At 49.0% G+C, this 23,615-nt stretch overlaps 1 protein-coding gene across 3 annotated transcripts in view; it reads right to left on the reverse strand.

Moving 5' to 3' along the window:
• Positions 1-23,615, reverse strand: part of LOC139276328 (THO complex subunit 1) — a 53,968-nt gene that overhangs the window by 15,460 nt on the left and 14,893 nt on the right. For all 3 annotated transcript variants that reach the window (XM_070894143.1, XM_070894145.1, XM_070894146.1), the window contains exon 3: positions 6,475-6,638. In XM_070894143.1, the coding sequence (XP_070750244.1) occupies positions 6,475-6,638 (164 nt within the window). The remainder of the gene's footprint in view (positions 1-6,474; positions 6,639-23,615) is intronic.

Below are 23,615 nucleotides of genomic sequence, written 5' to 3' on the forward strand. Positions count from 1 at the left end.
GCGAAAATGTTGGAATCAATTATTAAAGATGAAATAGCAGCGCATTTGGAAAGCAGTGAAAGGATCGGTGCAAGTCAGCATGGATTTATGAAAGGGAAATCATGTTTGACAAATCTTCTAGAATTTTTTGAGGATGTAACTGATAGAGTGGACAAGGGAGAACCAGTGGATGTGGTGTATTTTGACTTTTAAAAGGCTTTTGACAAGGTCCTACACAAGAGATTGGTGTACAAAATTAAAGCACATGGTATTGGAGCTAATGCACTGACGTGGATAGAGAACTGGTTGGCAGACAGAAAGCAGAGAGTCGGGATAAACAATTCCTTTTCAGAATGGCAGGCAGTGACTAGTGGGGTGCCGCAGGGCTCAGTGTTGGGACCCCAACTATTTACAATATACATTAATGATTTAGATGAAGGAATTGAGTGTAATATCTCCAAGTTTGCAGATGACACTAAGCTGTGTGATGGTGTGAGCTGTGAGGAGGATGCTAAGAGGCTGCAGGGTGACTTGGAAAGTTAGGTGAGTGGGGATCGGCGAGAGGCCTATAAAGGCCGAGCGCGTCGGTGAGGAGGCAGTCGGAGGAGTTCGGGCACTCCGGGGAGCGTCGAGAGGCCTATAAAGGCCAGCTGGTGCAGAATCAGCAGGGAGAGAAGGCAAAAAAGTAGAAAGAAATCGAAAGGTTGACATCACAACCAAGGGTATATGTGATTGGCTGGTGAATGGTAAGTAGTTTTTCTTTTTCTTTTCTATATCATTAAGTAACTTTTAGCATTGTTGTTGCCAATTTAAGTGTATCTAAGGGTTAAGTCATGGCAGGAGAGCTCGGACACATGTTATGCTCCTCCTGTACTTTGTGGGAAGTCAGCGCTGCCTCTGGTGTCCCTGACGACTACGTGTGCGGGCAGTGCGTCGGCCTGCAGCTCCTGACGGATCGCATTGCGACACTGGAGCTGTGGGTGGATGAACTCTGGAGTATCCACGATGCTGAGAATGACGTGAATAGCACGTTTAGTGAATTGGTCTTACCGCAGGTAAAGGATACATAGCCAGATAGGGAATGGATGACCAACAGGAAGAGCAGTGCAAGGAAGGTAGTGCAGGGGTCCCCTACGGTCATCTCCCTGCAAAACAGATACACTGCTTTGGGTACTGTTGAGGGGGATGACTCATCAGGGAGGAGCAGCAGCAGCCAAGTTCATGGCACTGTGGCTGGCTCTGCTGCATAGGAGGGCAGGAAAAAGATTGGAAGAGCGATAGTGATAGGGGATTCAATTGTAAGGGGAATAGATAGGCGTTTCTGTGGCCACAACCGAGACTCCAGGATGGTATGTTGCCTCCCTGGTGCAAGGGTCAAGGATGTCTCGGAGCGGGTGCAGGGCATTCTGAAAAGGGAGGGTGAACAGCCAGTTGTTGTGGTGCACATTGGTACCAACGATATAGGTAAAAAACGGGATGAGGTCCTACAAGACGAATTTAGAGAGCTAGGAGCTAAGTTAAAAAGTAGGACCTCCAAAATAGTAATCTCAGGATTGCTACCAGTGCCACGTGCTAATCAGAGTAGGAATCGCAGAATAGCTCAGATGAATACATGGCTTGAGGAGTGGTCAAATTCCTGGGACATTGGAACCGGTTCTGGGGGAAGTGGGACCAGTACAAACCGGACGGTCTGCACCTGGGCAGGACCGGAACCAATATCCTAGGGGGGGTGTTTGCTAGTGCTGTTGGGGAGCAGTTAAACTAATATGGCAGGGGGATGGGAACCAATGCAGGGAGACAGAGGGAAGTAGAATGGGGATAGAAGCAAAAGATAGAGAGAAGAAAAGTAAAAGTGGAGGGCAGAGAAACCTAAGTCAAAAAGCAAAAAGGGCCACATTACAGCCAAATTCTAAAGGGGCAAAGTGTGTTAGAAAGACAAGCCCGAAGGCTCTGTGCCTCAATGCGAGGAGTATTCGGAATAAGGTGGACGAATTAACTGCGCAGATAGCAGTTAATGGGTATGATGTAATTGACATCACGGAGACATGGCTCCAGGGTGACCAAGGCTGGGAACTCAACATCCAGGATTATTCAACATTTAGGAAGGATAGACAGAAAGGAAAAGAAGGCGGGGTGGCATTACTGGTTAAAGAGGAAATTAATGCAATAGTAAGAAAGGACATTAGCTTGGATGATGTGGAATCAGTATGGGTGGAGCTACGGAATACCAAGGGGCAGAAAACGCCAGCGGGAGTTGTGTACAGGCACCAAACAGTAGTAGTAAGGTTTGGGACAGCATCAAACAAGAAATTAGGAATGCATGTAATAAAGGTGCAGCAATTATCATGGGCGACTTTAATCTACATATTGATTGGGCTAACCAAACTGGTAGCAATGCGGTGGAGGAGGATTTCCTGGAATGTATTAGGGATGGTTTTCTAGACCAATATGTTGAGGAACCAACTAGGGAACTGGCCATCCTAGACTGGGTGATGTGTAATGAGAAGGGACGAATTAGCAATCTTGTTGTGCGATGCCCCTTGGGGAAGAGTGACCATAATATGGTAGAATTCTTTATTAAGATGGAGAATGACACAGTTAATTCAGAAACTAAGGTCCAGAACTTAAGGAAAGGTAACTTCGATGGTTTGAGGCATGAATTGGCTAGAATAGACTGGCAAATGATACTTAAAGGGTTGACGGTGGATAGGCAATGGCAAACATTTAAAGATCACATGGATGAACTTCAGCAATTGTACATCCCTGTCTGGAGTAAAAAATAAAACGGGGAAGATGGCTCAACTGTGGCTAACAAGGGAAATTAAGGATGGTGTTAAATCCAAGGAAGAGCACATAAATTGGACAGAAAAAGCAACAAACCTGAGGACTGGAAGAAATTTAGAATTCAGCAGAGGAGGACAAAGGGTTTAATTAAGAGGGGGAAAATAGAATACGAGAAGAAGCTTGCCGGGAACATAAAAACTGACTGCAAAAGCTTCTAAAGATATGTGAAGAGAAAAGATTAGTGAAGACAAACGTAGGTCCCTTGCAGTCGGATTCAGTTGAATTTATAATGGGGAACAAAGAAATGGCAGATCAATTGAACGAATACTTTGGTTCTATCTTCACGAAGGAAGACATATATAACCTTCCGGAAGTACTAGGGGACTGAGGGTCTTGTGAGAAGGAGGAACTGAAGGATATCCTTATTAGGCGGGAAATTATGTTTGGGAAATTGATGGGATTGAAGACCAATAAATCCTCAGGGCCTGATCGTCTGCATCCCAGAGTACTTAAGGAAGTGGCCCTAGAAATAATGGATGATTTGGTGATCATTTTCCAACAGTCTATCGACTCTGGATTAGTTCCTATGGACTGGAGGGTAGCTAATGTAACACCACTTTTTAAAAAGGGAGGGAGAGAGAAAGCGGGTAATTATAGACCGGTTAGCCTGACATCAGCAGTGGGGAAAATGTTGGAATCAATTATTAAAGATGAAATAGCAGCGCATTTGGAAAGCAGTGACAGGATCGGTTCAAGTCAGCATGGTTTTATGAAAGGGAAATCATGCTTGACAAATCTTTTGGAATTTTTTGAGGATGTAACTAGTAGAGTGGATAAGGGAGAACCAGTGGATGTGGTGTAATTGAACTTTCAAAAGGCTTTTGACAAGGTCCCGCACAAGAGATTGGTGTGCAAAATCAAAGCACATGGTATTGGGGGTAATATACTGACGTGGATAGAGAACTGGTTGGCAGACAGGAAGCAGAGAGTCGGGATAAACGTGTCCTTTTCAGAATGGCAGGCAGTGCCGCAGGGCTCAGTGCTGGGACCCCAGCTCTTTACAATATGCATCAATGATTTGGATGAAGGAATTGAGTGTAATATCTCCAAGTTTGCAGATGACACTAAACTGGTGGCGGTGTGAGCTGTGAGGGGGACGCTAGGAGGCTGCAGGTTTATTTGAACAGGTTAGGTGAGTGGGCAAATGCATGGCAGATGTGGTATAATGTGGATAAATGTGAGGTTATCCATTGTGGGGGCAAAAACGCGAAGACAGAATATTATCTGAATGGCGGCAGATTAGGAAAAGGGGAGATACAAAGAGACCTGGGTGTCATGGTTCATCAGTCATTGAAAGTTGGCATACAGGTACAACAGGCCGTGAAGAAGGCAAATGGTATGTTGCCTTCATAGCTAGGGGATTTGAATATAGGAGCAGGGAGATCTTACTGCAGTTGTACAGAGCCTTGGTGAAGCCTCACCTGGAAGATTGTGTTCAGTTTTGGTCTCCTAATCTGTGGAAGGACATTCTTGCTATTGAGGGAGTGCAGCAAAGGTTCACCAGACTGATTCCCGGGATGGCAGGACTGATATATGAGAAGAGACTGGATCGACTGGGCCTTTATACATTGGAGTTTAGAAGGATGAAAGAGGATCTCATAGAAACATATAAAATTCTGACGGGACTGGACAGGTTCGATGCAGGAAGAATGTTCCCGATGTTGGGGAAGTCCAGAACCAGTGGACATAATCCAAGGATAAGGGGTAAGCCATTTAGGACTGAGATGAGGAGAAACTTCTTCACTCAGAGAGTTGTTAACCTGTGGAATTCTCTACCGCAGAGAGTTGTTGATGCCAGTTCATTGGATATATTCAAGAGGGAGTTAGATATGGCTCTTACGGCTAAAGGGTTCAAATGGAATGGAGAGAAATCAGGAAAGGGGTACTGAGGTGAATGATCAACCATGATCTTATTGAATAGTGGTGCATGTCGAAGGGCCGAATGGCCTACTCCTGAACCTAGTTTCTATGTTTCTATTAGTTTGCAACAAAAATAATTGTAGGGCTGTTGGGAGCCGGAGGGACTGGAGTGCATCGTCACCCCCAGCAACCAAATTTTAATTTGATTTTTGTTTCTGGCTAAAAGTTCATTGGTTTGTCGGTTTTAGTGCCCCCTGTTAATAAGGGGGCTCTTGATTGATGGTTTCAATTAAAATGTAGACCTGTTGATTGTGCCCTTAAAAAAGGGGCACTTGATTTAAAAGTTTTACAAAAACAGTTGTAGAGCTGTTGAGTGGAGGAGTGGGCTGGATGGTGCCAGACGCACCTGTCCTGGGCCGACATCTGGCGTGCAGCCAATGCCATCAAGTTGCTAAAAACAGCACTGGGCCCTGACTCCATTAGGAATGTCGAGGGGCGATCCAATCCGAATTGACCCCCATCCGGAAGGATACCTCATCAGCGCCAAGCCCCGAAACCTCCTTCGGGATCTAGCGCCTCAGAATTTGAGCCTCCTCTGGGAAATCGCCTCCGTGCCTTTCAGTTCTGCGCAGAGGAGTTTCCTGTACAGGCTACACTTGCACACTCTCCACTTTGCCATCCTCGTCTGCCATCCGGACACGCCATGGCCCACCATCTTGCCATCTGGAGGAGGCGTGGGTCCCCAATGGAGTGCTCTCTATGCGGGAGTCCTCCCTTGGGGACTTGGCCTGGAGAGTGTTGCATGGAGCAGTCCCGTGCAGTAGGTTTTTAAGTCAGTTGACGGACTCCCAGGCCGCTTGCAATTTCTGCGATCTGGAGGAGTCCGTGTTCTATGTCTATGTCGAATGTGTGAAGTTGCAGCCCCATTCCATTATTTGAAGTAGCTGCTCCTCAAATTCTAGTTGTACTTCAGTCCCACGCTCCTGATCTTTGGGTACCCTGTGCAGAGGGGAGCAGGCAGGTCAGAAGGCCTCCTCGTAGGATTGCTCCTGGGCATGGCCAAGGGGGCCATCAACCGGTCCAGGCAGCAGGTGGTCGAGGGGGTCATTCAGCCCGACTGCCTGCCTCTCATCCGTGGTTACATCTGAGCCAGGGTGTCCCTGGAGATGGAGCACGCGGTGTCCACCAGCACGCATGTGGCCTTCCCCAAGAGGTGGGCACCAGAGGGACTGGAGTGCATCATCATCTCCAGCAACCAAATTTGAATTTAAATTAAGTTGATGTTCGAAATTGAATTAGTTTATTTGTCAGTTTTAGTGCCCCCTCTGATAAGGAGGCATTTGATTGATGGTTTTAACTAAAACAGTTGTTGAGCTGTTGCATTTGATTTAAGTTTCTGGTAAAACATTAATTGGTTTAATTGTCAGTTTTAGTGCCCCCTGTTAATAAGGAGGCACTTGATTTATGGTTTTACATCAAAATAGTTGGAGAGCTGTTGAGTTGAGAGTGGCTTAGCCAGTCACATGATGGTCACAAAACTCAATAAAACCCCAGCCAGTTGGATTCGGGGGATCCACGATGAGGCAGGTGGTTGTGAGCCTGGTGGATGAACTGGTAAAGTGCAGTGTGATTGTTAAACCTTTTGCTAAATAAACCAACTAGTTCTTAATAGCAATGCATTGCTATCAATTCTTAAGCAAAGGACCCATGAAACAAATACATTACAGTTACCAAGTGAGATACATCATCACCTTAAGACTATTTGATTTAGTGATGGAACTTTCGACATACCAGCTCTCTAACATTTTCTTTGCCTGCAGCTTTTTGTGCACAGAGGCTGTATGAAAGCGGCTGATCTCCGCCCTGCTGAATCCCAGCTCGGAAGCCACGATGGTCCACTGAAAGCCCAGGTCTTTGGCGAGTTCTTGGACAGACTTCAGGTTGATCACTGCATCCTGGGCCAGGAAAACAGCTTTTAACATAACAGAATACAAAAGCTGCCATCAAAACCCGCTTCAAATCGACAAGATATTGAAAGCCCAAACAGCAAGTGGATAAGGCTGTAGAAAAGGGTAAAGCGAGTATAAGGCCGAAGGTAATGGTGACTCTGGATACAAGATTCAATGCAAGACAGAGCGCTGTACAAACTTTTTTACACGGAGGGCTGTGAGGCTGTGGATTATAGAAACATAGAAGAAAAATAGAAAGAAACATAAAAATTTACAGCGCAGAAGGAGGCCATTTCGGCCCATTGTGTCTGTGCCGGCTTAAAAAGAGCCACACGGCCCTTCGTCAGCAGCCCTAAAGGTTACATACAAACCCAGGAACAATGATGGAAAGGCAAAGAGCACCCAGCCCAACCAGTCCGCCCCACATCCCTCAACACCCCTTATACTAAAAACATCTGCACTCCACCCCAACTGGAGCCATGGGATCTCCTGGGAGAGGCAAAAACCAGATAAAAAGTAATGGCCAATTTAGGGAGAAAAAATCTGGGAAAATTCTTCTCCGACCCATCCAGGCGATTGAAACTAGTCCAGGAGATCACCCTGGCCGTATTCTATTCCCTACAGTACTTACCATTATATCTGCGCCAACCAACAAAAGGTCATCCAGTCTAATCCCAATTACCAGCTAGGTCTGTAACCCTGCAGGTTACAGCACTTTAAGTGCCCATCCAACCATCTCTTAAAAGTGGTGAGGATTTCTGCATCCACCATTCTTCCAGGCAGTGAGTTCCAGATCCCCACAACTCTCTGTGTAAAGAAGCCCCCCCCTCAAATCCCCTCTAAACCTTCCACCAACCACCTTAAAACTATGCCCCCTCATAATAGACCCCTCCACCAATGGAGATAGACCCTTACTATCCACTATGTCCAGGACCTTCAATATTTTGTACACCTCGATGAGGTCTCCTCTCAATCTCCTCTGTTCCAATGGGAACAAACCCAGCCTATCCAATCTGTCCTCATAACTAAGATTCTCCATTCCAGGCAGCATCCTAGTAAATTTCCTCTGCACCCTCTAGTGCAATCACATCCTTCCTATAATATGGCGACCAGAACTGCACTCAGTACCCCAGCTGTGGCCTAACCAAAGTATTGTACAACTTAAGCATAACCTCCCTGCTCTTATATTTTATGCCTCGGCCAATAAAGGCAAGCATTCCGTATGCCTTCTTAACCATCTTATCCATCTGGCCTGCTACTTTCAGCGATCTGTGGACAAGCGCTCCAAAGTCCCTTTGTTCACCTACACTATTAAGGGCCTACCGCTTAATGTGTATACCCTTTCCTTATTAGCCCTCCCAAAGTACATCACCTCACACATCTCTGAATTAAATTCCATTTGCCACTGCTCTGCCCACCTGACCAGTAGATTAATATCCTCCTGCAGACCATGACTTTCCTCTTCATTATCAACCACACAGCCAATTTTAGTGTCGGCTGCAAACTTCAGATATTCAAATCTAAATCATTGATATATACCACAAAAAGCAAGGGACCCAGTACTGAGCCCTGTGGAACCCCACTGGAAACATCCTTCCAGTCACAAAAACATCCATCAATCATTACCCTTTGCTTCCTACTTCCAAGCCAATTTTGGATCCAACTTTCCACTTTGCCCTGGATCCCATGGACTTTAACCTTCATGACCAGTCTACCATGCGGGACCTTATCAAAAGCCTTGCTAAAGTCCATATATACTAATTCGTATGCACTACCCTCATCGACCCTCTTGGTTACCTCCTCAAAAAATTCAATCAGGTTAGTCAAACACGATCTTCCTTTTAACAAATCCATGCTGACTGTCCCTAATTAATCCTTGCCTATCCAAATGCAGATTTATCCTGTCTTTCAGGATTTTTTTCCAATAATTTTCCCACCACTGATGTTAGACTGACAGGCCTGTAATTACTCGGCCTAATATGGTGGAATTCTGCATTGGGATGGAGAATGAAACAGTTAATTCAGAGACCATGGTCCAGAACTTAAAGAAGGCTAACTTTGAAGGTATGAGGCGTGAATTGGCTGGGATGGATTGACGAATGATACTTAAGGGGTTGACTGTGGATGGGCAATGGCAGACATTTAGAGACCGCATGGATGAACTACAACAATTGTACATTCCTGTCTGGCATAAAAATAAAAAAGGGAAGGTGGCTCAACCGTGGCTATCAAGGGAAATCAGGGATAGTATTAAAGCCAAGGAAGTGGCATACAAATTGGCCAGAAATAGCAGCGAACCTGGGGACTGGGAGAAATTTAGAACTCAGCAGAGGAGGACAAAGGGTTTGATTAGGGCTGGGAAAATGGAGTATGAGAAGAAGCTTGCAGGGAACATTAAGACGGATTGCAAAAGTTTCTATAGATATGTAAAGAGAAAAAGGTTAGTAAAGACAAACGTAGGTCCCCTGCAGTCAGAATCAGGGGAAGTCATAACGGGGAACAAAGAAATGGCGGACCAATTGAACAAGTACTTTGGTTCGGTATTCACGAAGGAGGACACGAACAACCTTCCGGTTATAAAAGGGGTCGGGGGGTCTAGTAAGGAGGAGGAACTGAGGGAAATCCTTATTAGCCGGGAAATTGTGTTGGGGAAATTGATGGGATTGAAGGCCGATAAATCCCCAGGGCCTGATGGACTGCATCCCAGAGTACTTAAGGAGGTGGCCTTGGAAATAGTGGATGCGTTGACAGTCATTTTCCAACATTCCATTGACTCTGGATCAGTTCCTATGGAGTGGAGGGTAGCCAATGTAACCCCACTTTTTAAAAAAGGAGGGAGAGAGAAAACAGGGAATTATAGACCGGTCAGCCTGACATCGGTAGTGGGTAAAATGATGGAATCAATTATTAAGGATGTCATAGCAGTGCATTTGGAAAGAGGTGACATGATAGGTCCAAGTCAGCATGGATTTTTGAAAGGGAAATCATGCTTGACAAATCTTCTGGAATTTTTTGAGGATGTTTCCAGTAGAGTGGATAAGGGAGAACCAGTTGATGTGGTATATTTGGACTTTCAGAAGGCGTTCGACAAGGTCCCACACAAGAGATTGATGTGCAAAGTTAGAGCACATGGGATTGGGGGTAGTGTACTGACATGGATTGAGAACTGGTTGTCAGACAGGAAGCAAAGAGTAGGAGTAAATGGGTACTTTTCAGAATGGCAGGCAGTGACTAGTGGGGTACCGCAAGGTTCTGTGCTGGGGCCCCAGCTGTTTACACTGTACATTAATGATTTAGATGAGGGGATTAAATGTAGTATCTCCAAATTTGCGGATGACACTAAGTTGGGTGGCAGTGTGAGCTGCGAGGAGGATGCTGTGAGACTGCAGAGCGACTTGGATAGGTTAGGTGAGTGGGCAAATGCATGGCAGATGAAGTATAATGTGGATAAATGTGAGGTTATCCACTTTGGTGGTAAAAACAGAGAGACAGACTATTATCTGAATGGTGACAGATTAGGAAAAGGGGAGGTGCAAAGAGACCTGGGTGTCATGGTACATCAGTCATTGAAGGTTGGCATGCAGGTGCAGCAGGCGGTTAAGAAAGCAAATGGCATGTTGGCCTTCATAGCAAGGGGATTTGAGTACAGGGGCAGGGAGGTGTTGCTACAGTTGTATAGGGCATTGGTGAGGCCACACCTGGAGTATTGTGTACAGTTTTGGTCTCCTAACCTGAGGAAGGACATTCTTGCTATTGAGGGAGTGCAGCGAAGGTTCACCAGACTGATTCCCGGGATGGCGGGACTGACCTATCAAGAAAGACTGGATCAACTGGGCTTGTATTCACTGGAGTTCAGAAGAATGAGAGGGGACCTCATAGAAACATTTAAAATTCTGACGGGGTTAGACAGGTTAGATGCAGGAAGAATGTTCCCAATGTTGGGGAAGTCCAGAACCAGAGGTCACAGTCTAAGGATAAGGGGTAAGCCATTTAGGACCGAGATGCGGAGGAACTTCTTCACCCAGAGATTGGTGAACCTGTGGAATTCTCTACCACAGAAAGTTGTTGAGGCCAATTCACTAAATATATTCAAAAAGGAGTTAGATGAGGTCCTTACTACTAGGGGGATCAAGGGGTATGGCGAGAAAGCAGGAATGGGGTACTGAAGTTGAATGTTCAGCCATGAACTCATTGAATGGCGGTGCAGGCTAGAAGGGCCGAATGGCCTACTCCTGCACCTATTTTCTATGTTTCTATTATCCCTTTTTCCCTTCTTAAACAAGGGTACTACATTAGCAGTCCTCCAATCTTCCGGCACATGCCCATATCCAAAGAGTTCTTGAAAATGATGGTCAAGGCTTCTGCTATTTCCTCTTTTACTTCGCTCATCAACCTGGGATGCATTTCATCCAGACCTAGGGACTTATCTACTTTCAAAGCTGCTAAACCCCTTAATACTTCCTCTCTCACTATATTTATTTCATCCAGAATATCACACTCCTCCTCTATGGCAGTATCTGCATTACCTCTTTCCTTTGTGAAAAGAGATGCAAAATATTCGTTAAGAACCATCTTCCTCCTCCTCACAAAGATTACCCTCGTGGTCTCTAATAGGTCCTACCCTTTCCTTAGTTACTCTCTTACTCTTAATATATTTATAGAACATCTTAAGGTTTTCTTTAATTTTACTGGCCAAGAATTTCTCGTGCTCTCTCTTAGCATTCCTAATATCCTTTTTAATTTTACGTCTTATCTTTCTATATTCCTCTAAAGATTCTAAAGTATTTAGCTGTTGATATGTGACATAAGCGTCCCTTTTTTTCTTAATCCTCCCCTGTAAGTCTCTAGATATCCAGGGGACTCTAGAAATTTTTTCCCAGCTTTTTTCTTTAAGGGCACATGTTTGGCCTGAACCTTTCGGATCTCCTCCTTGAATGCCTTCCACTGTTCCGACACTGATTTACCCACAAGTAGCTGTTTCCAGTCCACTATGGTCAAATCACTCCTTAACTTAGCAAAATTAGCTTTTCCCCAATTCGGAACTTTTATTCCAGGCCTATTCTTGTCCTTAACCAACTTGAATCTGACTGAATTATAGTCACTGGCACCCAAATGCTCCCCCAATAATACCCCGTATGGAGGATACACTACCACAGTGAGTGGCAGAAGCAAATACCATCTCAACATTGAAGAACAGAGTAGATAGGTGGTAGAGCTGGGGGGGCTTCCGGTCACACCCTCCCTCTTACGCACACTCCTGGTCACCTCCTCCCTCTCCAATAACCCCCTCCCACCATCTCCCCATCATTGCCCCTCTCCCTCTCTCCATCACTACCCCGCCCTTCCTCCCTTCTCCCAGTCACCCTCCTCCCTCCCCCCAACTCCTGGTCACACCCCTCCCTTCCCCAACTCCCAGTCACACCCCTCCCTCCCCCCAACTCCCAGTCACCCTCCTCCCCCCCCCCTCCCCCAACTCCTGGTCACAACCCCCCTCAACTTCTGGTCACACCCCTCCCCCAAACTCCCAGTCACCCTTCTCCCTCCCCCCAACTCCTGGTCACACCCCTTCCTCCCAACTCCTGGTCACACCCCTCCCTAGCCCATCACTTCCACCCCCCCCCCATTCCCAATTACCCTCCTCCTCCCCCCCAACTCACAGTCACTCGCCTCCTCTCCCGATCATTGCCCCTCACTCTCCCGATCACTGCTCCTCCCTCTCCCGATCACTGCTCCTCCCTCTCCCGATCACTGCCCCTCCCTCTCCCGATCACTAGCCCCTCCCTCTCCCGATCACTAGCCCCTCCCTCTCCCGATCACTCCCCCCTCCCTCTCCCGATCACTGCCCCCTCCCACTCCCGATCACTGCCCCCTCCCTCTCCCGATCACTGCCCCCTCCCTCTCCCGATCACTGCCCCCTCCCTCTCCCGATCACTGCCCCCTCCCTCTCCCGATCACTGCCCCCTCCCTCTCCCGATCACTGCCCCCTCCCTCTCCCGATCACTGCCCCCTCCCTCTCCCGATCACTGCCCCCTCCCTCTCCCGATCACTGCCCCCTCCCTCTCCCGATCACTGCCCCCTCCCTCTCCCGATCACTGCCCCCTCCCTCTCTCGATCACTGCCCCCTCCCTCTCTCGATCACTGCCCCCTCCCTCTCCCGATCACTGCCCCCTCCCTCTCCCGATCACTGCCCCCTCCCTATCCCGATCACTCCCCTCCCTCTCCCGATCACTAGCCCCTCCCTCTCCTGATCACTAGCCCCTCCCTCTCCCGATCACTACCCCCTCCCTCTCCCGATCACTCTCCCATCCCTCTCCCGATCACTGCCCCCTCCCTCTCCCAATCACTGCCACTCCCTCTCCACATCACTCCCCTCCCTCTCCCGATCACTGCCCCTCCCTCTCCCGATCACTACCCCCTCCCTCTCCCGATCACTCTCCCATCCCTCTCCCGATCACTGCCCCCTCCCTCTCCCAATCACTGCCACTCCCTCTCCACATCACTCCCCTCCCTCTCCCGATCACTGCCCTTCCCTCTCCCGATCACTGCCCCTCCCTCTCCCGATCACTGCCCCTCCCTCTCCCGATCACTGCCCCTCCCTCTCCCGATCACTGCCCCTCCCTCTCCCGATCACTGCCCCTCCCTCTCCCAATCACTGCTCCTCCCTCTCCCAATCACTGCTCCTCCCTCTCCCGATCACTGCTCCTCCCTCTCCCAATCACTGCTCCTCCCTCTCCGATCACTGCCCCCTCCCTCTCCCGATCACTGTCCCTCCCTCTCCCGATCACTGCTCCTCCCTCTCCCGATCACTGCTCCTCCCTCTCCCAATCACTGCTCCTCCCTCTCCGATCACTGCCCCCTCCCTCTCCCGATCACTGCCCCCCTCCCTCTCTCGATCACTGCCCCTCCCTCTCCCCTTCACTGCCTCCTCCCTCTCCCGATCGCCCTGTTCCTTCTCCCGGTTTCCCCGTCTCACCTAAACACTTCTCCCTTTCTCAGAACCTATCTGGGGGCCCTGCTGGCAATGCAGTGGCCCTAAATTAAAATCCTTTCCCCTGGCGAATTGCCTGAGCACGCCCACAAGCACTTTAATAATGAACGATATAGGTCACTCCTGTACACTATATATGAAGAGTACTCACAACCTACTGTCACAACAGTGGGAATGGAGAAACTGGAATATTATGCCCATAGAATATTACAGAAACAAGAAGAGGGAATTTTCCCTAACTAGCCATTTTTCTTGTTTGCTCTCAACCCCCTTTCTCCACCCTATCATCATATCCTTGATACCCATTTTCTCCCAGAAATACATCTGCAGATAAATTCCATGAGGCCAAACTCTCAGCATTGAATTGTGCTCGGAAGGAATGCGGGTCAGAGGGGTGAAATTGGGCTTCTGTGCGCCTGCAGTTAGCGCCTCCAGTGTGTTTGAAGGCTGCGCTTCGGCAAGGACGTGGTCACAGAGCTCTGCCTTCTCCTGCAATCAGACCTCGAGCCTCAGACCAGGGTGAGGATGGCTCTCTCAGTGGCAGTCAAGGTCACCAGCGTGCTCAATTTCTATGGCAACTGGAGACATCGCCATCATCTCCCAGTTTGCCGTCTATTGCTCCATCCGCAAGGTCACTGATGCTCTGTACAGAAGGAGGAGGGACTACATTTCCTTCCCCATGACCAGAGAGAAGCAGCACAAATGTGCATGTGGCTTCGTCAGGATAGCGGGCTTCTCCATGGTGCAGGGCTGCACCCAGGGTCGCTTTGCGGGCACCGCATCACAATCCTGAGATCTTCCATAACCGTAAAGGCTTCCACTCACTGAATGTGTAGTTGGTGTGCGACCACACATGCAGAATCCTCACCGTCAATGCCCGCTATCCTGGCAGCAGCCTTCATCCTGCGCCAGACCGGTGTGCCAGCAATCTTCCAGCCCCCACATCAAGCTCGCAGCTGGCTATCCACGTGGCTCATGACTCCCCTCCACAACCGCAACACTCCTGCCCAGCACTCGTACAATGAGAGCTATGCCACCACCAGGTCCATCATTGATCAGACCATCAAAGTGCTGAGCAACGATTCCGCTGCCTTGACCACTCGGGAGGAGCCCTCTAATACTCGCCTGAGCGGGTGTCCCTATTCATTGTTGTCCGCTGCATACTGCACAACCTGGCAGAGCCATTGCCACCAGGCATAGCCGAATCATCTGAGCAGGAGGAGGATGAGGAGAAGGAGGAGGCAGCAAGTCAATCGCGATTCTGCAAGGACGATCCGCGACCTGCTCATCAGACTTCGGTTCCAGTGATTTCCACCCCACTTCCCGGGTTCCTCTGGACGTCCCCATCACCACATCAATTTCCCCTCTAATACCAAAGTCCCAAAACAGCAAAGATGAAACATTCCAATAAAAATGTATCTAACAATTAACTGTAACATAAAGTATTTAATAATCACCCTGATACATTTCCTTATATCCCCACTTTGCTTTACCTATTCTAGACTTCCTTCGTAGTGTGTCCCCTGTGGCTGCAGCGGGGCTACTGGAAGGCTGCTGAGTGTCAGGGCCAGTGACTACAGATGGCCTTGTAGGATGCCCTCGATCAGCTCTGGGCCTGGAAGGCCCGGCTGTAAACTGCACCACCTCAGGTTGGGTAACGGCAGTCTGGGCGCCAGCAGCGACATATGGCGTGGTGGGATCACGAAATCTGAGGTTCCTGCTCCACTGACCCACTGCTACTCCCCCAGGGCAGCACCTCAGCATCCCCACCAATCTGCTGGAGCAGAGTTTTTGTGGGCTGCTGTGACACCGTGGACTGTGGTGGACCCAGCAGTGATGGCAGCAGTCAAAGCACACGTGACATCCAGCTGAGACTGCATGAGAGCAGGCTGAGATTGGATGGCACCAACCATGCTCTGCATCACAGCACCAAGATGCTGCATTGCTTCTGCCTGTGCTGCAATGGAAGCTGCCACATCACCCATGATTCACGTCATGAGGTCTGGATCCGCACGGTCTCTCTATCAGTCCACCATTGTCTGCACACTGGCAATGATGGGCTCCATTGTATGTGCAGAACTCTGTGCAATGCTGGAAGCGGACTCCTCCACACTCCTTACCACTGCCGAGAGGCTCTCGAGCACCTTTACCATTGCACCTATCATCTCCGAGTGTGAATGCCTCTCCATCATGATCTTCATCTGGGTCCTATGCAGCAGAACTCGCATGCAAACTCTCCCTCCGGGGAGATGGTTCCCAGGTTCCCTTTCCCCTTGACCTTGCTGCAGTCCGCTAGACCCCGGTGCATCACCCAGTGCAGACCCCTCTACTAGCCTAACCTCTAACGAACGCGTATTCCATATCTGAGCTGGTGCCTGTGAGTGAGAGATGCAATGACGCAATGCTCGGCTCCTCCTCCTCCTTGTCCTCTCCTTCCTGACTTTGTTGGGGGGGGGGGCGGGTGGGGGGTAACTCAGGTGCAAGCTCCACATCTGCTGTCTGGTTATCTGAAAGCATAAATGGCATAAGGTGAGGGCAGGAGGGTAAGAATGGAGCAAGTAATGCAAACAGTATCAGGAGCTGGAACGTGATAAAGCCTTCTGGTTTGGTGGGGAAGTGGGTTGACCCCAGCAGGGTCGACGTCTCTGCCGACCATGGCGCCCACCACCAGTTCAGGAAACCCCCTCCAGTCCTCTGCTGCTCCCATCTGTTATGTGCCACGTTGCCCTGCAAAAGAAAGGAACCTGTGTGAGTAAGAGTCCAGATATGTATGTGGAAGATATGCCTGCCATGGTTGAATAGCTGTGAATGTAGGCCAGGTGTAAGATGAGGATGTGAGTGTGAGTAAGCTCTAGATACTTGGTGGTTGAGTGGTGGGGAAATGGTGGTTTGCACAGTGTGCACAGACTGAGGTTCAGAGGCTGGTATGTCGGAGGTGTGAAAGCATGTACTCACCTTCACCACCCAACTGCGGTTGTTGAATTTCTCACGGCACTGTGACAGGATTCTGTCCACCACAGTGATGGCCAACACCTCCTGGGCCATCTCTCACCACATGGCCCTGAATACCAGTGGCAATGGCCTCCTCCCAAATGGCGGGAACAGAAACTCCCTCCTTGTCTCCACTGCCCCCCCACAACGTCTCCTGCGCCACATTGTTAAAGTACGTGGCCGTCTCCGAAGCAGGATTCGCATCTGCCATCGCACAAAGCTGTCTCAGTTGCTGAGAGGTCTGACTCAAGTACAGCAATGCTGAAAATGTGCTGCAGTAGTTTGAAATGACCTCCCCGTTAAGAGCTAGATTAAGCTGGAGGCAAGGATTGAAGGCTGATTTCTGAATGCAAGTCAGCTGAAATTGGGTAACGCTCTGGCAATAGCGCCTCTGCGGCGGCCAACTTCGGCCATTAGCACCTCGTTTACTGTCCCCTCTTCACTCCTGGGTCGAAAACGCCCAATTTCCCACAATTTTGCAAGCCATTTCAGCAGGCACAAACTTTGGAAAAATTTAAAATGAACGGTCCAAATGGGACACTACCGAATTTTGCCCCTGCTACGCCTGCAATTCTCCAACCCGTACTCTCTCTGAGTGCAGTTCAACGCTGGGAACACGAGATTGCTGAATTTACCCTCCAGTTAGGTTCTGAAAAGAGAGGGTTGATGTGGGTAGTGCAGTTCAAAAGGCGTTTAATAAAATACCACATAATAAACTTGGTAGCAAAATGAAAGCCCATGGGGCAGTGGCAGCATGGATCCAAAATTGGCTAAGAGGCAGAAAGCAGAGAGTAGTGGTAAATGTGCGTTTTGTAGACTGGAGGGAAGTGTGCAGTGGTGTCCCCTAGGGTTTATATTGGGGCCACTGCTGTATTAGATATATATTAATGATCTGGGGGCCAAAATTGCCCACCTCCTGAAATGGGCCGCAATCTCCGCTTTTTAAAGTTTTTCTCCACCATAACCCATGCGGCGGAGATGCTATTGATAGTTGGCACTTGGGAGGTTTCCTTTGATCGGGGCGGATGTCATGGTGGCTGAGGGGCGGAAGTGTCCTTGCAGTGGGTCCGCCACCCCGACCAGTGATCAGCGCCACATTGATGATGTCACAACGTCTCTCCCCTTCAGTTCTCCCCTGCCAGTTCTGCATACTTTTCAGTTAGGCCCACTGGGCCACCAGAGAGGGTTTCTGCCAGGCTAGCGGCCTGGCACCCAAGAGGGGGTGCCAGGCTGCCTGTTGGTGGCCTGGCCCGGTCGAACCCAGGGGCATAATTGTTGGGCCGACCTGGCAGTCGGCCAACAAAAAAAGGTAATAGCGGCCGCGGCAGTGCGCCCTCCCCTTTAAGGGCAGCTGGGCCGCCATGCCACAGAGAGTGCACACTCCACACTTCTTTGCATTCAATTTCATCTGATGTGTCTGCCCATTTCACCAGTCTGTCTATGTCCTCTTGAATTCTGTTACTATTCTCCTTATTGTTTACTACATTTCTGAGTTTCGTATCATCTGCAGACTTTAAAAGTCCAGGGGGCTGAAATTGCTCCTCCCGAAAGCGACACAAAAAGCTGTCGGGGGTATCGATTGGCGGCGGTGCCGCTCTCGGGGGGCAATTTCACAAAAGAGGTATTTCCTGCGGGGAAATTTCGGGAAGGGGTCACCGCCGGTCGGTAAGGGGTCGGTGCGTGCAAGCCGCAGCGGGAAAACAGGTGGAGCGGTCCCCTACACCGCTCTGACCCTGAGGAAAGCCAATTTAAAAAATGGCGGCCCCTCTTTGGAGGGTCGGCGGCCATTCCGCGCCACCCCATGGTGGCCGCTTTCAGGCGGCCCTTATCGGGAGGGGCAATTTCAGCCCCCTGGACTTTTAAAGTCTGCAGATGATACAAAACTCAGAAATGTAGTAAACAATAAGGAGAATAGTAACAGACTTCAGGAGGACATAGACAGACTGGTGAAATGGGCAGACACATCAGATGAAATTGAATGCAAAGAAGTGTGGAGTGATGCATTTTGATAGGAAGAATGAGAGGCAATATGAACTAAATGGTACAATTTTAAAGGGGACGCAGGAACAGAGACCAGACATTCATTTACACAAGTATTTGAAGGTGGCAAGACAAGTTGGTAAGACTTTTATAAAAATGTATGGGATCCTTGGGTTTATTAATAGAGGAATAGAGCACAAAGCAAAGATGTTATGCTAAACCTTTATGAATCACTGGTTAGGCCTCAGCTGGAGTATTGTGTTCAATTCTAAGCACCACACTTTAGGAAGGATGTCAAGGCTTTGGAGAGGGTTCAGAAGCGATTTACGAGAATGTTCCAGGGATGAGAGATTACAGTTAGGTGGACAGACTGGAGAAGCTGGGATTGTTCTCCTTGGAGTAGAGAAGTCTAAGAGGTGATTTTATAGAGGTGTTGAAAATCATGAAGGTTATAGGGAGATTTAATAGAAGTGTTTAAAATTATGAGGGGTTTTGATAGAGTAAATAAGGATAAACTGTTTCCAGTGACAGAAGGTCAATAATCAGCAGACACAGATTTAAGATGATTGGCAAAAGAATGAGGATAGAAATGAGGAGAAAGCTTTTTACTCAGCGAGTTGTTCCTCTCTCACTATGTTTATCTCATTGCATATTTCACACTCCTCCTCCTTTACTAGAATGTTTGCATCGTCCCTCTCTTTTGTGAAGACAGACACATAGGGCCTGAAATTCAGTACCACTGGAAAGCTGGTGCTCCCCCCACATTTTTGTGGCCATTAGTGCCAAAATGTTTTCGTGGCTGGGCCACCCCATATTCAGCTCCAAAAGTGAATAAATGGGTTCCAGCGCTAATGAATCCTTCCAAAGTGGATCTTTCAGTCAGGATTTGCAGCAAGGCTCTGAGGGGGGGAAGGAGTTTGAAAAGATGGCTGGTGTAAGAGGTGCAAGGAGATCCAACAGGTTCACTGATATGGAGCTGGAGACACTGATGGACAGTGTGGAGGACAGAAGAAGAATATTGTTTCCTGATGTGGGGAGACCTGGCAGACCGCCAGTACATAATGCACGGAGGGAGATTGCAGGGGAGGTGTCAGGCATTTCCATATATGTGAGGACACACCCTCCCAGGAGGGTGCTGGCCAGTCTGCACCCGACCCTTCCAGGGAGGCGATGGGACGACACCTCTTAGCTCTAGGGCGTTGGGGATCCTCCTTCTCCTCCTGCGCCTCCTCCTCCTTCTCCTGCCCGCCTCCTCCTCCTCAGGTGGTAATGCTGGCTCGACCTCCAACGGCTGTCCCCGCATGATGGGCAGGTTGTGCAGCATGCAGCAGACTGCGACGATGTTGGAGGCCCGTTGAGGAGAGTGCCACCAGAGCGGTCCAGGCATCGGAACCTCTGCTTAAGGATGCCTGGGCACTGTTCGATGATGCACCTGGTAGCACAATGAGCTGCATTGTATGCATGCTCTGGCACTGTCCTGGGGTTCCGCAGTGGAGTGAGCAGCCAAGTGGCAAGCTGCCAACCGCAATCCTGATTCGGGCCGGTCAAGACGGCAGGCACACTGGTCTAGCGCAGAATGAACGAATCATGGCTGCTGCCTCCCTTGCCCGCTACCTCTCTGCACGGTGCTGACCTCAACGCCTTCTCCTGTGTGCCACCCTGCTTCTGAACACGTTTACCAGGTGTCGCCCTCCCAACACTCCTCCCATCCTCAGGGTGAACCCTGCCAAGCAGATCTCTACAGCCCACAGGCCTCCACTAAAGAGTCAGACCTGAAAGTTGTACAAAAGTATGTGCAAACCTCTGAGCAGCACTCAGCAGATTGAATGGAGCTAAAACAATTAATCAAACTATATGAAAAGATAAATACAGTGGATGCTGGAATCTGAAATAAAAACACTAAAATTAATAAAACTATTTCCCTACCAAAGGTCTCCGATCGCGGCAACACTCCAGCGGTGTCGCATGCGAGCACCGCATTGAATGCCTTGCGGGGGCACTGCCGGAAAAAATCCTAACTTTTTGCAGCTGAAAATCCCTGTCCTTGCCGCTTTTCAGCGGCCCGCATGCTGCAGAGCTCATCGCTGGAAAGTTACCTTTACAGTGGCTTCACCCTGCCGTTTCCAGCGGAAGTGCACACCACTCAAATCCCCCCTTCCCCCCCGCCCCCCCCCCCGAGCTGAATATGGCTCGGGGAGGGAAAATCATCCAACCGCGGCGGCCGATTGATTTTTTCCGATCAGCGACCCAAACCTCGCGGAGCACGTCCCTTCAGGGACGGTGAATTTTGGCCCCAAGGTATTCATGAAGAACCATATCCACGTCTTCCCCCTCCACACACAGATGACCTTTTAGGTCTCTAATAGGCCCTACTCTTTCTTTAGTTATCCTCTTGCTCTTTATGTATTTATAAAACACAGGGTTCTCCTTGATTTTACTTGCCATCATTCTTTTATGCTCTCTTTGCTTTCCTAATTTCTTTTTAAATTTCACCCTTGCACTCTATACTCCTTTCAGCTTTCTGTGGTATTTAGCTCGATATCTGACATAAGCTTCCCTTTTTTGCCTTATCCTATCCTGTAGGCCCCTTGACATCCAGGAAGCTCTAGATTTTGGAGGCCCACCATTTTTCTTTGTGGGACCATATTTGCTCTGAAGCCTCACAATCTTCTCCTTGAATGCCTTCCACTGCTCTCACACTGATTTACCATCAAGTAGCTGTTTCCAGTCCACTTTTGCTGACATATGAAGAAAGACTGGATCAATGAGGCTTATATTCACTAGAATTTAGAAGAATGAGAGGGGATCTCATAGAAACATATCAAATTCTGATGGGATTGGATAGGTTAGATGCAGGAAGAATGTTCCCGATTTTGGGGAAGTCCAGGACCAGGGGTCACAGTCTAAGGATAAGGGGTAAGCCATTTAGGACTGAGATGAGGAGAAACTTCTTCACTCAGAGAGTTGTGAACCTATGGAATTCTCTACCACAGAAAGTTGTTGAGGCCAGTTCGTTAGATATATTCAAAAGGGAGTTAGATGTGGCCCTTACGGCTAAAGGGAGCAAGGAGTGTGGAGAGAAAGCAGAAATGGGGTGCCAAAGTTGCATGATCAGCCGTGATCATATTGAATGGTGGTGCAGGCTCGAAGGGCCGAGTGGCCTACTCCTGCACCTATTTTCTATGTTTCTATGCGGCAGTTGGTGAGAGGGGAGCGACCTATAAAAGGCCCAGCGGGAGATCGAGAGCCAGCGGCAGTTGGTGAGAGGGGAGCGACCTATAAAAGGCCCAGCGGGAGATCGAGAGCCAGCGGCAGTTGGTGAGAGGGGAGCGACCTATAAAAGGCCCAGCGGGAGATCGAGAGCCAGCGGCAGTTGGTGAGACGCGGGAGCGGCCTATAAAAGGCCCAGCGGGAGATCGAGAGCCAGCGGCAGTTGGTGAGACGCAGGAGCGGCCTATAAAAGGCGTACCGGTGCAGCTACAGCGGGAGAGAAAGCAAAATAGAAGTAGAAAGGAATCAAAAAGTGACGTCACAGCCAATGGGGTAAGTGATTGGCTGGTGATTGGTGAGTAGCTTTTCTTTTTATTTTTTATATCAGTAAGTGAACTTTAGCATTGTTACTACCAATTTAAGGGTATCTAAGGGTTAAGACATGGCAGGAGAGCTCGGTCACGTGATATGCTCCTCCTGTACCATGTGGGAACTCGGGGACACTTCCGGTGTCCCTGGGCGCTACGTGTGTGGGAAGTGTATCCGCCTCGAGCTCTTGATGGTCCGCGTTGCGGAATTGGAGCTGAGGGTGGATTCACTCTGGAGCATCCACGATGCTGAGAATGACGTGAGTATCACATGTAGTGAGTTGGTCTTAGCGCAGGAGAAGGGTCCACAGCCAGATAGGGAATGGAAGACCAGCAGCAAGAGCAGTACAAGAAAGATAGTGCAGGGGTCCCCTGTGGTCATCCCCCTGCAAAACAGATACACTGCTTTGAGTACTGTTGGGGGGGATGACTCATCAGGAGAGGGCAGCAGCAGCCAAGTTCATGGCACCGTGGCTGGCTCTGCTGCACAGGAGGGCAGGAAAAAGATTGGGAGCGCGATAGTGATAGGGGATTCGATGGTGAGGGGAATAGATAGGCGTTTCTGCGGCCGCAACCGAGACTCCAGGATGGTATGTTGCCTCCCTGGTGCAAGGGTCAAGGATGTCTCGGAGCGGGTGCAGGACATTCTGAAATGGGAGAGAGAACAGCCAGTTGTCGTGGTGCACATTGGTACCAACGACATAGGTAAAAAAAGGGATGAGGTCCTACGAAAAGAATTTAAGGAGCTAGGAGCTAAATTAAAAAGTAGGACCTCAAAAGTAGTAATCTCGGGATTGCTACCAGTGCCTCGTGCTAGTCAGAGTAGGAATCGCAGGATAGCGCAGATGAATACGTGGCTTGAGCAGTGGTGCAGCAGGGAGGGATTCAAATTCCTGGGACATTGGAACCGGTTCTGGGGGAGGTGGGACCAGTACAAACCGGACATTCTGCACCTAGGCAGGACCGGAACCAATGTCGTAGGGGGAGTGTTTGCTAGTGCTGTTGGGGAGGAGTTAAACTAATATTGCAGGGGGATGGGAACCTATGCAGGGAGACAGAGGGAGACAAAAATGAGGCAAAAGCAAAAGACAGAAAGGAGATGAGGAAAAGTGGAGGGCAGCGAAACCCAAGGCAAAGAACAAAAAGGGCCACTGTACAGCAAAATTGTAAAAGGACAAAGAGTGTTAAAAAAGCAAGCCTGAAGGCTTTGTGTCTTAATGCAAGGAGTATCCGCAATAAGGTGGATGAATTAACTGTGCAAATAGATGTTAACAAATATGATGTGATTGGGATTACGGAGACGTGGCTCCAGGATGATCAGGGCTGGGTACTCAACATCCAGGGGTATTCAACATTCAGGAAGGATAGAATAAAAGGAAAAGGAGGTGGGGTAGCATTGCTGGTTAAAGAGGAGATTAATGCAATAGTTAGGAAAGACATTAGCTT

This window comes from Pristiophorus japonicus, chromosome 11, assembly GCF_044704955.1.
Source record: "Pristiophorus japonicus isolate sPriJap1 chromosome 11, sPriJap1.hap1, whole genome shotgun sequence".
NCBI lineage: Eukaryota > Metazoa > Chordata > Chondrichthyes > Pristiophoridae > Pristiophorus > Pristiophorus japonicus.